The 13,356-nt window shown below is 40.9% G+C and overlaps 1 protein-coding gene across 2 annotated transcripts in view; it reads left to right on the forward strand.

The window, feature by feature from the left end:
- LOC144492827 (zinc finger MYM-type protein 3-like) overlaps positions 1–13,356 on the forward strand; it is a 111,076-nt gene that overhangs the window by 23,432 nt on the left and 74,288 nt on the right. For both annotated transcript variants that reach the window (XM_078211323.1, XM_078211324.1), the window contains exons 3-5: positions 10,012–10,085; positions 10,190–10,256; positions 12,093–12,408. In XM_078211323.1, coding sequence (XP_078067449.1) covers positions 10,012–10,085; positions 10,190–10,256; positions 12,093–12,408 — 457 coding nt within the window. The remainder of the gene's footprint in view (positions 1–10,011; positions 10,086–10,189; positions 10,257–12,092; positions 12,409–13,356) is intronic.

Here is a 13,356-nt window from a genome sequence, read left to right on the forward strand (position 1 = left end):
ATTGGAAACGATATATCGGAGGTTCGCTAAATTGGTTCCGGGGATGAGGGGGTTCTCTGATGAGAGGCAGAGTAAATTGGGCTTCTGTTTTCTGGTGTTTAGGAGAATGAGAGGCCATTTCATCAAAACGTACAAAATTCTCAAGGGGCTTGATAGGGTGGATGCTGAGAGATTATTTCCATTGGTTAAAGTACTTACAACACTGAGCGTAGTCTTAGGTTTGGGGCCAATCATTTGGAACTGAGATGTGCACAAATTATTTTTCACAAATGATTGCAAATCTTTGGAACTTTCTACCTCAAAGGGTTGTAGAAGCTCCATTGTTGAATAGCTTAATGCTGGGATAGATAGATTTTTGTTGTCTCATGAAATTGAAGGATGTGGTGAGCTGGGGGGAATATGGAGTTGAAGCCCAATGTCAATCCATAATCCGATCGAATGGTGGAGCAGGCTCGATGGTCTATGTGGTCTATTCTTAGTTTTAATGTTCTTAAACCCCCATTCCCTCATTTACTTTGGCTGAAACTGTAGATTTTGATTTGAGGTACACGTTTGAGGCACCAGTATGAACTACTGCATAACTTGGATGACTTGGCATTGCCCCTGCTTTGCCAGTTGAGTGCTAGTTTTTTTTTTTGCATGGCCAAAATAGTAGGAACCTTGTTGAGTGTGTTTAAAGGAATTTTCATCGGACACGGGATTGACAGTGAGAAGATGCCTTCAGTCCCTTGGTCTCAACCTGCTCAGGGAGGCAAAGTGTACTTTGCACCAATCTTTGAAATGGTTGTTAAAACAATGCAAGAGATTCTTGAATTTGTAAATTCAGATATGGAATAAAAAACAAGGATGTTATGCTCTTGTATTTATAGATCCCTGGGTAATCCAAGGGGAGGTGGTGGCATAGTGGTATTGCCACTGGACTAATAGCCCAGAGCTCCAGGGTAGTACTCTAGGGACATGGGCTTGACCTCCCTGGTGGGTAAGTTGCTGGAATCTATCATTAAGGAGGAGATGAATGAGCATTTAGAAAGACAAAGCTCAATCCATCATTGTCAGCATAGTTTCATGAAGGATAAGTCATGCTTGACAAACTAGTTTGAGTTTTTTGAGGATATAACCAGCAAGATGGATAGTAGGGAATCTGTGGATGTTGTCTGTCTGGACTTGCAGAAGGCATTTGACATGGTTCCGCATTAAAGACTGATCCAGAAGGTAAGATCGCAGGGGATTGGGGCTAGAGTACTAGATTGGATTGAGGATTGGCTGACTGACCGAAAGCAGAGTGTCGGAATAAATGGGTTCTCCTCTGGCTGATAAAATGTAACTAGCGGGGTGCCACAGGGGTCAGTCCCCAGACCTCAACTGTTTACAATCTGTATCATTGATCTGCAAACAGGGACAGAGTGTAACATAGCTAAATTTGCAGATTATAATAAAATAGGTGAGAAAGCAGGCAGTGAGCACGGTGTCGGGTAGCAAGATCGGTGCAGGCTTGGAGGGCCGAAGGGCCTGTTCCTGCGCTGTAATTTTCTTTGTTCTTTGTTCTGAAGAGGAGATAAAGGTTTTACAGACAGATATAGATAGGCTAGTGTGAGGTTATCCATTTTGGCAGAAAAGAAATAGGCCTATTATTACCTAAATGGAAAGCAGATTCAAAATGCATCTGAGCAGAGGAATTTGGGTATCTATGTTCATGAATTGCAGAAAGTTGGTATGCAGGTGCAGCATGTAATAAAAAAGGCAAATGAGATGTTGGCATTTATTGCAAAGGGACTGGAGTATAAAAGTTGAGAAGTATTGCAATTGTATAGGGTGTTGATGCGACCATATCTGGAATATTGTGTCCAGTTTTGGTCATCTTATTTGAGGGAGGATGTGGTGGCTTTGGAGGCAGTTCAGAAGAGGTTCACCAGATTGATGAAAGGGTTGACGTATGAGGAGAGATTAAACAGCTGAGCTTATACTCGCTGGAGTTTAGAAGGATGAGAGGGGATCTGATCGAGGTATATAAAATTTTAAAAGAGATTGATAAGTAAATGTAGAGCAAATATTTCCTCATGGGGTAATCTACAATAAGAGGTCACAGGTACTGATTGAGAGCCGATAGATTTAAAGCTGAGATGAGGAGGACTACTCACAGAGGGTGGTGAATCTGTGGAACTTGCTGACCCATAGTGCTGTGGAGTCTGAATCATTGATTTCAAGAAGAAGGTAAATATATTTCTAACTTTTAAAAAAAGGAACAAGAGGATATGGGGAATAGGTGGGAAGGTGGATTTGAGACCAGGGAGAGATCAGCCATGATCTGATTGAATGGCAGAGCAGGTGCGAAGGGCTGAATCTGCCTATCTCTGCTCCTAATTCCTGTGTTTCTGGGTTTGAATCCCACCACGGTGTCGGATGGTGAAATTTTAATCAAATAAAATTTGAAATTAAAATTCTAAAATCGTACTAGTTCACTAATTATCCTTCCATCCTTACCTGGTCTTTCTTACATGTGACTCCAGACCCATTGCAGTGTTGTTGACTCTGAAATGGCTGAGCAAGTCAAAGTCCAAGGGCAGTTGTGGATGAGCAACAAATGCCACAAACCAGTGATCTTTAAAAAAATAAAAGGTCTCCGTTGAAGATTCTGCAATTCTGGGCATCACAATTTAGTACATCTGTAAAGACTTTGGAGAGAGTGCAGAGGAGCTTACTAGGACGATACCATGGATTTGGAATGTCAAGAAGCTGGGATTGTTTTGTTTGAAGCAGAGATGGTTGAGGAGAAATTAATTGAAGTTTTCAAGATCTTGAAAATGAGTAAATAAGGAGTGTTGTTAGGGTTGGTCACTGGCGAAAGCAGTTTTAAGGTTACTTGGCAAAAGGATCAGGGGGGAGATGGGAACTTCTTTTACTTGAAATGTTATTAATAGAGAATGGAAGGTAAAGTCACTATACCAGATGCCCAGAGGTTGCTCTCCGATTTTGAGGGGGAGAGCTGACTCATGGTGATTTAACCTGAGGAACTCCACACTCAGGTGACGGGCAAGGTTGAGAAGGCGGGCCTTCATGATTAACCTCAGCTGATATGGGAATTGAACCCAATCTGTTGGCGTCGCTCTGCATCACTCACCAGCTGTCCAGCCAACTTGCACTGCTTGAACGGCTGGTGGAAGCAGGTTTAATTGTCACTTTTCAGTAGCAACAGCTTAATTGTATAGCATCTTTCAATGTAATTAAATGTCCCTAAGCAGTTAACAGGAGCGTTATAAAACAACATGAAAAGCCACATAAAGCACTATTGGATGAGATAGCCAAAAGGGAAGGCTTGGTTAAAGGCATAGGTTTTTAAGGACTGCTTTAAAGGAGGAGAGCAAGATAGAGAGATTTAGGGAGGGATTTTAAGAGATTGGGACCAAAGTGACCAAAAGCACAGTGTGACTTAAAACCAAAACTGATTAGTGCAGATATCCCAGTGGGCTGTGGGCTGGAAGACATTACAATGATAGGGAGATATGAGGGATTTGGGGAATAGGAAATATACTTTTGAGAAAAATTTGCAGATTTATGAGGAAAGGGCAAGAAATAATTGATGGCTCTGGTACAGTGTCAGCATGAGCACAGTGGGCCGAATAGCTTCCTGGTATGTAGCACTTTCTGAGTGTTTGGGTATGGTGTGGCCCAAGGAAATGAGCAGGAGGTGAAACAAGGACACAAAAAATAACTGGGAAACAGATCTAGTAAGCTTGGCTGACTGACTGAGGAGGAAATGTTATAATTTTTCACAATAATGAAAGTGGGTAAAAGGAGACAGGCACATGCAGAGTTTACAGTGTTGTAATACTTCCTGGAGACAGCTTTGAAAGGCACCAGAGAAATCTGGTACTGAGCCAAAACCTCAAACAAAAATACACTTTCAATTTCTGTTGTCTGTGTGCGAATTTGAAAACATTCAGCCATCTAATCTCAGCTCAATGAGAGATGTCCGTACTTCAGTTGAATAATATTCAAGAATTTGGTCTAGGACACACATATCAATGCCCACAATTTTTCCAAGTTTCTCTTCTTTAGTGATCCATCTTAAAGTTATTTTCTCCCCTACTTTCTGCACGTTTTGTGTGATAAAGCACAACAGTTTGAGAGTGTGTGGTGTACTGCTGTCTAGTCTCCATTATTGCTGTTTGACTGACAGCTTGTAAGTTCGTGTTAAGGTGGCCTGGGAAGTATTTTTGTTCCTTCTGAGTAAAGCATATATTTATTGATTGAGATGATATAGGGAGAAGAGTTAGCCATTTAAACTCTCTTACAGCCTTTACTGCCATTCACTGAGATTGATCTGTGACTTAACGTGGAAGCAACTATAGCTGAGAATTCACTTTGTTACATAATTCTGCAAACTGAAGTATCTTCTTAAAAGTGCAAGACTTTTACTGCATGCTGATGGGGAAGTTCTGAGATTGAGACTGCCCAGCAGGTCAGAAGCTGGTTTTCTCTTAGAAGATTCAAGAAAAATGGGTGTCTCGAGTTCTATCTTGGTCAGTTGCAGGCTGCTTATAATGTAATATATGTTTTCCACGCACCTGCAAATAGGCTTGCAGTGAAGAAGGCATTGCTCTGCAGCTATAATAAATTGTCAAGTCTTCTATAAGCTTATAAATGGTAAAAGAAAGAGTCGAGTGATTAAGGATATTAAAGAGAAATAGTGAGGGCATTAAATGAGTACTTTGCATCTGTCCTTACAAAAGATTGAGGTGAAAGGAGGTAACTGGTACATTAGAAGAATTGAGAAAGAGGAGGTGTTAAGAAGGTGATTTTATTTAAAATTGATAAGATACCAGGATGGGATGGGATGCATCCAAGGGTACTGAGGGAAATGAGTGTGGAAATTGCAGAGGCAATACTGATTATCTTTCAGCCACCTTTGGGTGGTAGTAGTAGTGCCAGAGGTCTGGACAATTTTGAACGTTACATCCTTATTCAAAAAGGGGTGCAAGGATAATGCTGGCAATTACAGACCAGTCAGTTGACTTCAGTGATAGGGAAACATCTGAAAACTATAGTTCAGGGCAAAATAACTTGTCGCTTAGACAAGTGCAGATAATTGAGGAAAGGTAGCATCGATTCATTAAGGGAAAATTATGCTTAACTGGTTTGAGGTTTTTGAGAAGGTAATGGGGAAGGTTGATACGGGTAATGTTGATGTTGTGTACGTTTTCAAAAGGCATTTGATGCAGTGCCACACAACAAACTTGTGAGCAAAATTCGAACTCATGGAATAAGAGAGAAATTAAGCATTTGGATGATAAATTGGCTGTGTGATAGGAAACAGAATAGTGGTAAACAGTTGTTTTTCAGATTGGGGGAAGGTGGATAGTGTGTGTAACAAAGTAAATCAGAATTAAGTACATTGTGTGTAATGAAGTTGATGCTTGGTGTGCTAATGTTTATGGTAGAGTTCAATGTAAGAGTACAATAAAGGAGATTTGTTGTACAATAATTTGAGAATTTGTCCACAGTGTCAGTTGACCTGAGTTTGAGGGTGACAATACCAACTATGTTGCCAACTATGATGAGGATAACCTTGAGCTTCAAAATAACAGGCATATTGATGGATTGAGCAGAAGTGTGACAGATGAAGCTCAATGTGAGGTGATTCATTTTGGCAGGGAGAATATACCTAGCAGTATAAAACAAAAGGAGAAACTCTAAAGCAGGTACAGGAATAGGGAGAGGGTCCTCTGTTAAGCTATTGAGGACGGCAGGACATTTTGCGAGCTGTTAGTAAAATGTACAGTATTTTAGGCTTCATTGAGTACAAGAGTAAGGAAGTCATGTTGAACTTGTATAAGACACTAGTTGGGTCTCGTCTGGAGTACTGCAATTGGATGCTGTACTTGAGGAAGGATGTGATGGCATTGGGGAGTGTACAGAGGCTAGGAATCCTGCAGCAAGTAACTCACCTCCTGAGCCCCCAAAACCTTTCCACCATCTAAAGGCATGAGTCAGGATTGTGATGGATGAGTACAGCTCCAACAACATTGAAGCTCAACATCATCCAGGACACAGCATTGCTAACCCTTCCACAAACATTCAATCCCTCCACCACTGATCACAATGTGTACCATCTACAAGATGCACTGTAGGAACTCTCCAAGGTTTCTCAGGCAGCACCTTCCAAACCCATCATCTGGAAAGACAAGAATAACAAATACCTGGGAACATTACCACCTGGAGGTTCCCCTCAAATCACTCACCATCAAAAATATATCTCTGTTCCTTCACTATCGCTGAGTCAAAATCCTGGAACTCCCTCACTAACAGCACAGTGGGTGTACTGACAGCTTTGGGATGGCAGCAGTTCAAGAAACCAGTGCCTTCTGATGGGCAATTAATGCTGGCCAGCCAGTGATACCCACATCCTGTAAGTGAATTTAAAAATAAAAAAGATTAACAAGAATGATTCCAGGGATAAAGAACTGTAGCTATGAGGATAGATTGGAGAGGTTGGGACTGCTTTTCTTGGAGAAAAGAAGACCGAAAGGCGATTTGATTCGAGGTATTCAAGATGCTGAATGGTATAGTCAAGGTCAATAGTGAGAAACTGTTCTTACTCGAGAGCATCAAGTACTAAAGGACTTGGATTCAAAGTAATTGACAAAAGGAGTAAAAGTGATGAGGATAAGGTTTTTTACCCAAAGGGTGGTTGGAATCAGGAATGAACTTCCTGAGTGTGTGGTGAAGGCTGCTTCAGTTGAGGTACTCAAAAGAGCATTGAATTGCTATGTGAAAGGAGAATGTACAAGCTTACAGAGGTAAACAGGGAAGTGAGACAAGGTAGAATGTTCTTTCATGGAGCCAGTGCAGACTGTATTTGATTGTGGATGATGTACCACCCAGCAGAGTTGAATGAGCACGGTCAATGCCTCAATGATGGGATTGTTGGCCTGAGCGAGAACACTGACAGTGTGCCTATCCTGCCAATGGATTTGCAGAATCTTGCAGAGACTGCACTGATGGTACTTATCTAGGGTACCTGTTATACATAGTCATGTCTCTGAACTATATAGGAGGGCAAGGATCAATACTACTCTGTAGACCATGAGCTTGGTGCCAGGTTTGTGGTCCCGGTTTTGAAACACTCATGGTGACCGAAGGCTGCGCTGGCACAGGTGGTGTTGAATCTCATCGTCGATGCCTGCCCTTTTTGACACTCGACTGCCAGGGTATGGATAGTGGTCCTATTTATTGTCCAAGGCCTCATCATGGATTTTGATAACTGGGGGTGGCAGTACTGTGTGGCGTGGGGTAGGTTGGTAGAGGACCTTTGCCTTACAGATGTTTGGTATAAGGCCCATGCTCTCATATGCCTTAGAGAAGGTGTTGTTAGTGTTAAGTGTGATCCAGGACTTGTCCAAAAAAGTGAAGAATGGGGTAAATGGGCAAAGAATAGTCCTATTAGACTCTTAATAATTAGAGCATGGGAAATTAATATTTGAATGCAGATGGTCTTGTAAAGTCTCAGTTCAAAATAGATGGGCCATTAATATTCAATCTGTAAACTAGAAATGCAAATGGTGTGATGGAAATTGAACTTGTTCACTGATTCATTGTGTGCTTTTAGTTCATTATGCCACACCGGATTTCAAAAGCTGCATTGAACAAACATTGTCTGTTTGCGAGTGTGTAAATACATGTCCCTATTATTTGTGTTAATAAAATTCTTTCAATGTAAAATAGCGTCCTAATGTGTTTAACAGAGAATCAAATAGAACATAGAACATTACAGCGCAGTACAGGCCCTTCGGCCCTTGATGTTGCGCCGACCAGTGAAACCAATCTAAAGCCCCTCTAATCTACACTATTCCAATATCATCCATATGTTTATCCAATAATCATTTGAATGCTCTTAATGTTGACGAATCCACTACTGCTGCAGGCAGGGCATTCCACGCCCTTACTACTCTCTGAGTAAAAAACCTACCTCTGACATCTGTCCTATATCTATCACCCCTCAATTTAAAGCTATGTCCCCTCGTGCTAGCCATCACCATCCGAGGAAAAAGGCTCTCACTATCCACCCTATCTAATCCTCTGATCATCTTGTATGCCTCTATTAAGTCACCTCTTAACCTTCTTCTCTCTAACGAAAACAACCTCAAGTCCCTCAGCCTTTCCTCATACGATTTTCCCACCATACCAGGCAACATCCTGGTAAATCTCCTCTGCACCCTTTCCAACACTTCCACATCTTTCCTATAATACGGCGACCAGAACTGTACGCAATACTCCAAGTGCGACCGCACCAGAGTTTTGTACAGTTGCAGCATGACCTCCTGGCTCCGAAACTCAATCCCTCTACCAATAAAAGCTAACACACCGTACGCCTTCTTAACCCTATCAACCTGGGCGCCAACTTTTAGGGATCTATGCACATGGACACCCAGATCCCTCTGTTCATCCACACTACCAAGTATCTTACCATGAGCCCAGTACTCTGTATTCCTGTTACTCCTTCCAAAGTGAATCACCTCACACTTTTCCGCATTAAACTCCATTTGCCACCTCTCAGCCCAGCTCTGCAGCTTATCTATGTAAGCTGCAGAGCTGGGCTGTTGGTCAGTGATGGGAGAGGCAATCTAAAAGACTGGTTGGAAGGATATATTTTCAAGGGATATGGGGAGCAGGAGGTTTAGACCGATTAGTCATGGTATTGAATGGTGGAGCAGGCTCAAAGGACCATCTGGACTGACCCTGCAGCTATTTCTTGTGTATTTAGAGATTTTACAAGATGGGGAGAGAAATATTGAGAGTAGAAGGGTTTAGGAATGAGGTTCCAGAGAATTGAGTTGAGATTGCTGCGAACCTTTGCAGTGAAGATGGAGGGGGTGGATGTATTGGAAGTTGAGTTGGGTCAAATTCAGAACACATGGTATGTAGCGAAGAGTACAGATTGGACAGTGGTGCCCAAAAGGCCTCTGAGGAGGATAGCGAAGAGATGCATGACAATACAATGCTCTTGAGTTGTTGAAGTAGGCTGGAGGAAGTATAAATCACATTGAAACTGCTTGATCGTAGTGTGTGAAATATAAAATGATTCTTTCTGATCAATAATGATCGTATTTTAAGAACTGCAAACTTTTTTGTAAGTAATTCTGAACTCTGATGATACTGACACGGGCATAATCAGCCTTATGATATAGTCTAGATAGTAATCCATGTGTAAACCTTGGTGAATGACAGCAGGCCCCTTTGACCATGGAGACTACTAGAACAAAGCCTGAACCATCCTGTTTTCCTAAACAGGATAACAGCAAATATACTGTTTAGGAAAAGCAGGAATTTATACAATCATGCGACACTGTGGCACAGTGGTAAGCACTGCTGCCTCACAATGCCTGGGACCCAGGTTCAATTCCGGCCTTGGGTCACTGTTGTGTGGCGTTTGCACATTCTCCCTGTGTCTGCGTGGGTTTCTTCCCACAGTTCAAAGATGTGTGGATTAGGTGGATTGGCCATGCTAAATTGCCCCTTAGTGTCAGGGGAATTAGCAGGGTAAATACATGGGGTTACGTGGATAGGGCCTGGGTGGGATTTTGTCAAGGGCCGAATGGCCGCCTTCTGCACTGTCGGGATTCTGTGATTCTATACAGCCTTAATTAACCCTTTATTGGTTTTTCTTAACCCCATCTTTCTGCCAGCTTCTATTTCCTTGTTTGGGCTTTATAATTCTTGTCTGTTTAACGAATTTGTGCTCTGAGCTTCAATGGTTTTCTCTGAATTCAATTATCTTGTATTGAAAATTAAGATGAAAGGAATTTAGTTCATTATCTAGCAAGGTTTATTTAAAATATTTCTGCATATTTCCTAGTTTCTGAACTTGTAATCAAATTAAGTAGGTGGAATCAGAGCTCAAAGTCTGCCTTCACAGTTGAATTGAAGGTTTAGTATGACACCACTGAGCGAACATCTGTCTCTGGTTCTAAGCTGCTAATTGTAAGCCTAATATTTTTATTTCTGCTTCATTAGTTAAAGTGGACAAATCATCTCCTTGTCGAACCAATGCAACTAATGAAGATGCTGCAAAAAACAATAAAGATACAGTGAGTTTTATTTTCTTATTTGCTCACCCTCACAATGCAGTTTAAACATGTAGTTAGTAACATCATGGCTAATACTGAAGCAGGATGCTATGATTATGTTGCAGGAAAATAAGGAAACAGTACAGAAGTCCTCAAAAAGAGAAAATTGTTCAACCTCTAACAAAACAAATGGTAAGAGAAACAACTTGCTTTCATACATCACTACATATGTAAATAATGTGTCTAAGAATGTTAATGAATAGGACGCAAATTTGAAGGAATTGCAGGAAGGGCCCATTGACAGTGAAAGAGGGGTATTTTTCAGGATGCGTTTGAAGATAGCGAATTAGGAAGTAAACCAACATGGCTTTAATAGAAATTTTGAGGTGCCAAAGTCATAATGATTGAGAGAACAACTTGTTAGTGTATTTGGGGGTGTAGAGGATAAACAGTTATGCAACTGTAGAGCGGTTAGTACGCATGGCCTGAAGCCTTTTCATATGATTGAAAATAGAGGTGAGGATTTTAAGTGCTTCTGTTATGGCAAAAAGAGTTCCTGGATCTGGGCAGATGTACAGAAACTTGTATGGGAGGGCAAACACTCAGTTATGGATTTGTTGAATTATGTGAGACAAAAGGCCGTTGAGAGGCCTTTATAATATAATTAGAGGAGATAATATGAGATAGTTAACATGGCTATTGGTCCAGAGGTGGACTTGTTCAATTCTGGGTCAAATAGACTCATTTGCTTGGTCTGAATGAAAAGTCAGTGAGTTGATTGAATTGATCCAGATGGAATGTTGGTTGGTGTTTTTAAGTAAGTGAAATTTAGGTGCACAATATAATCGGGCTGATGTTTCTCTTGTGACACTTGGCCAAAAGCATTACCTGTGCCAAATGGATTTAGGATTGAGGTGCAATGTGCACATGTAATAGCCAGACTCTTTTTTTTCTCTATATAGTCAAATAGAAAGTCAGGTGACTTGTTGTGTGACATGTGATCCTTCTTGCTCTGCCCAAGTCATTTTGCACTCAAATATTTTACAAAATATGTTGAGTCATTCAGGACATGGGTATTAGGCAGGGAAGCAACAACATTTAGACTTGATGGTGATGACTGCAAGGTGAATTAGGTGGTGCAGGTGTATGTGAAGAGCTGATACTGGTTTGTTTATTTGATATGCTATATTTATTGGCATGGATTCATCAAATTTGATAATTTGTGTAATCCAGCATACTAATATGTGCTTCTGATATCTCCACTTTAGCTTTGGTTCTTAGATTAATGCACTGTTTTCTCCACTGTCTTTACTACTGCATTAATTGGATATTTCCCCTGACAACCTTTCCACATGTGAATGGTTTGGAAAGCTCCATAATCATTTTGAATCTCTTACGAACGGAAACCACTGCCTGTATTCTCAAGTCTGGTAGCGCAGGACAAATAATTATCGCCTATAAATTGTCTGGTGGTGGTGGTACAGCTCACTCGTCATTACCTCCTTTTCAGTTGTGCAGTCAACTTGCTCTGAAGCATATGCACTTTTCAGGGGAAAATGGCAAAATGAGAACTTTAGTAATGCTTGATGAACGAGCGACAAGTGTTGAGGAGATCCACATTGGTATTTGCATTGAGGGTACATGCTGTATCGCTCGTTGACCTGCATAAAATTGGATTTTGTTGTTCCTCCCAGATCCTTCTATATAACAGCTATTGTTTGAAAAATATTGATGAAATTTCTCCTGAAATGAAAATGAAATTAGGGGTTCTGTGTTGTGGATTGATCTTAGAAAATTAAATTCCCTAACCTAATTTCAGGAAACCCTTGGAGGCTGTTGACTGAGGAAGCCTTCGTCTGGCTGTTCAATTTGAAATGGCAACATTTAATATACTACACAGTAGCACCATTTAACATGATCCAAGTCCTGCTGAATGGGGTTCAATAGCTAATCCAGGATGCATTAAAAGGAACTGCCTTGTGCTATAGTATTTTTATTTACTTTGTTTTCTTTCATGTCTTCCTTCAGCAAAGGATAATTCCACCACAGCAGTTAATATTCAGGAGGAAGATTATGTTTCACGGCGGCCAAGGCGTACCACCAGATTGTCTCTGCAAGCAGCTCAAGCTCAGGCTCAGGCTGAAGCCCAAATCCATTCTCCTCGTCCACAAAGGCCTTCACGATCCTTGGCAAAAGTAACATGTGCTAATTGTAAAAAGCCCCTGCAAAAGGGGCAAACTGCGTACCAGAGAAAAGGGGCACCTCAGCTCTTCTGCTCTTCCACATGTCTCACAACCTATTCTCAGAAGCCATCATCTACCAAGATATGCACATTCTGCAACAAGTAATTAGTTTCTCTTTTGCTTTTGTGTTGATCTGGGTGCACACAGGTTGGATAGTTTTTCCCATCAAGTTGTAAGTTGCAATATCACGGTTAGGCTTGTATGATACTTCCTAACCACAAACGTAAGGCGTGAGAAACCCTGAATGATTTCACCTTCCAGAGTTCAGGGATAGCCAACAGCTGAAGTTAACTAATTAGTGCAAATGGTAATTGTATTGGGCAATTTTGTGTGGCACAGCACCAGGCAGAAACTAAAATACCAATTGGATAATTAAAATACTTTATATAAATATGTAAGTTGGATTGTAACTTGGCTTTCAAGTGTATTTGGCTTGTGAGAAGTGTACTTTCAGCTTATTCTGGGAGAAGGAATGGGATGCAATTATTTGTACAGTTCTCCTTTATAGTACTACAAATGCAGATGGTTTCTTTCTGAACATTGGAAAATTTCTGTAAATAAAGAAAAATTTTACATGTAATGCCACACAGCAGAAGGGCACCTGTTTGACTAGACCACTATTTTAAAAAAAATTACTTATCAGGTGGAGTTTGGAAAATCTTGATACTCTACCCAGACTTCCAAAAACCCTTATGACCCAGATTAAAAAGCTGGGAATAATGAAGAATTGGCTGAGTGAGAGGAAACTGAATGGATTCCTCAGGGATTGGTGGTGTGATTCCAAGTCTGGATTCAGAAACTGAATGCCAAATTCACAAGTGATGCAAACTAGGGTGATGGGGAGCAGCATTTGAATCTCTTACAACTGTCAAAGAATTGCAGAAGAAATTTTTGCAACATTGGGAACTATGTGACAGATTTAATCGATGAAGTACGAGTTCTTTCACGTTGGAAGATGGTGAGAAATGTAATGAATAGATGTGAAGATAGTTAATTCTACACTGATCATGTCTTGTCATTGTAGAACAGCAAACAAAATGTTGAAACTA

The sequence above is a fragment of the Mustelus asterias genome, chromosome 4 (genome assembly GCF_964213995.1).
Source record: "Mustelus asterias chromosome 4, sMusAst1.hap1.1, whole genome shotgun sequence".
Taxonomy (NCBI): Eukaryota; Metazoa; Chordata; class Chondrichthyes; order Carcharhiniformes; family Triakidae; genus Mustelus; species Mustelus asterias.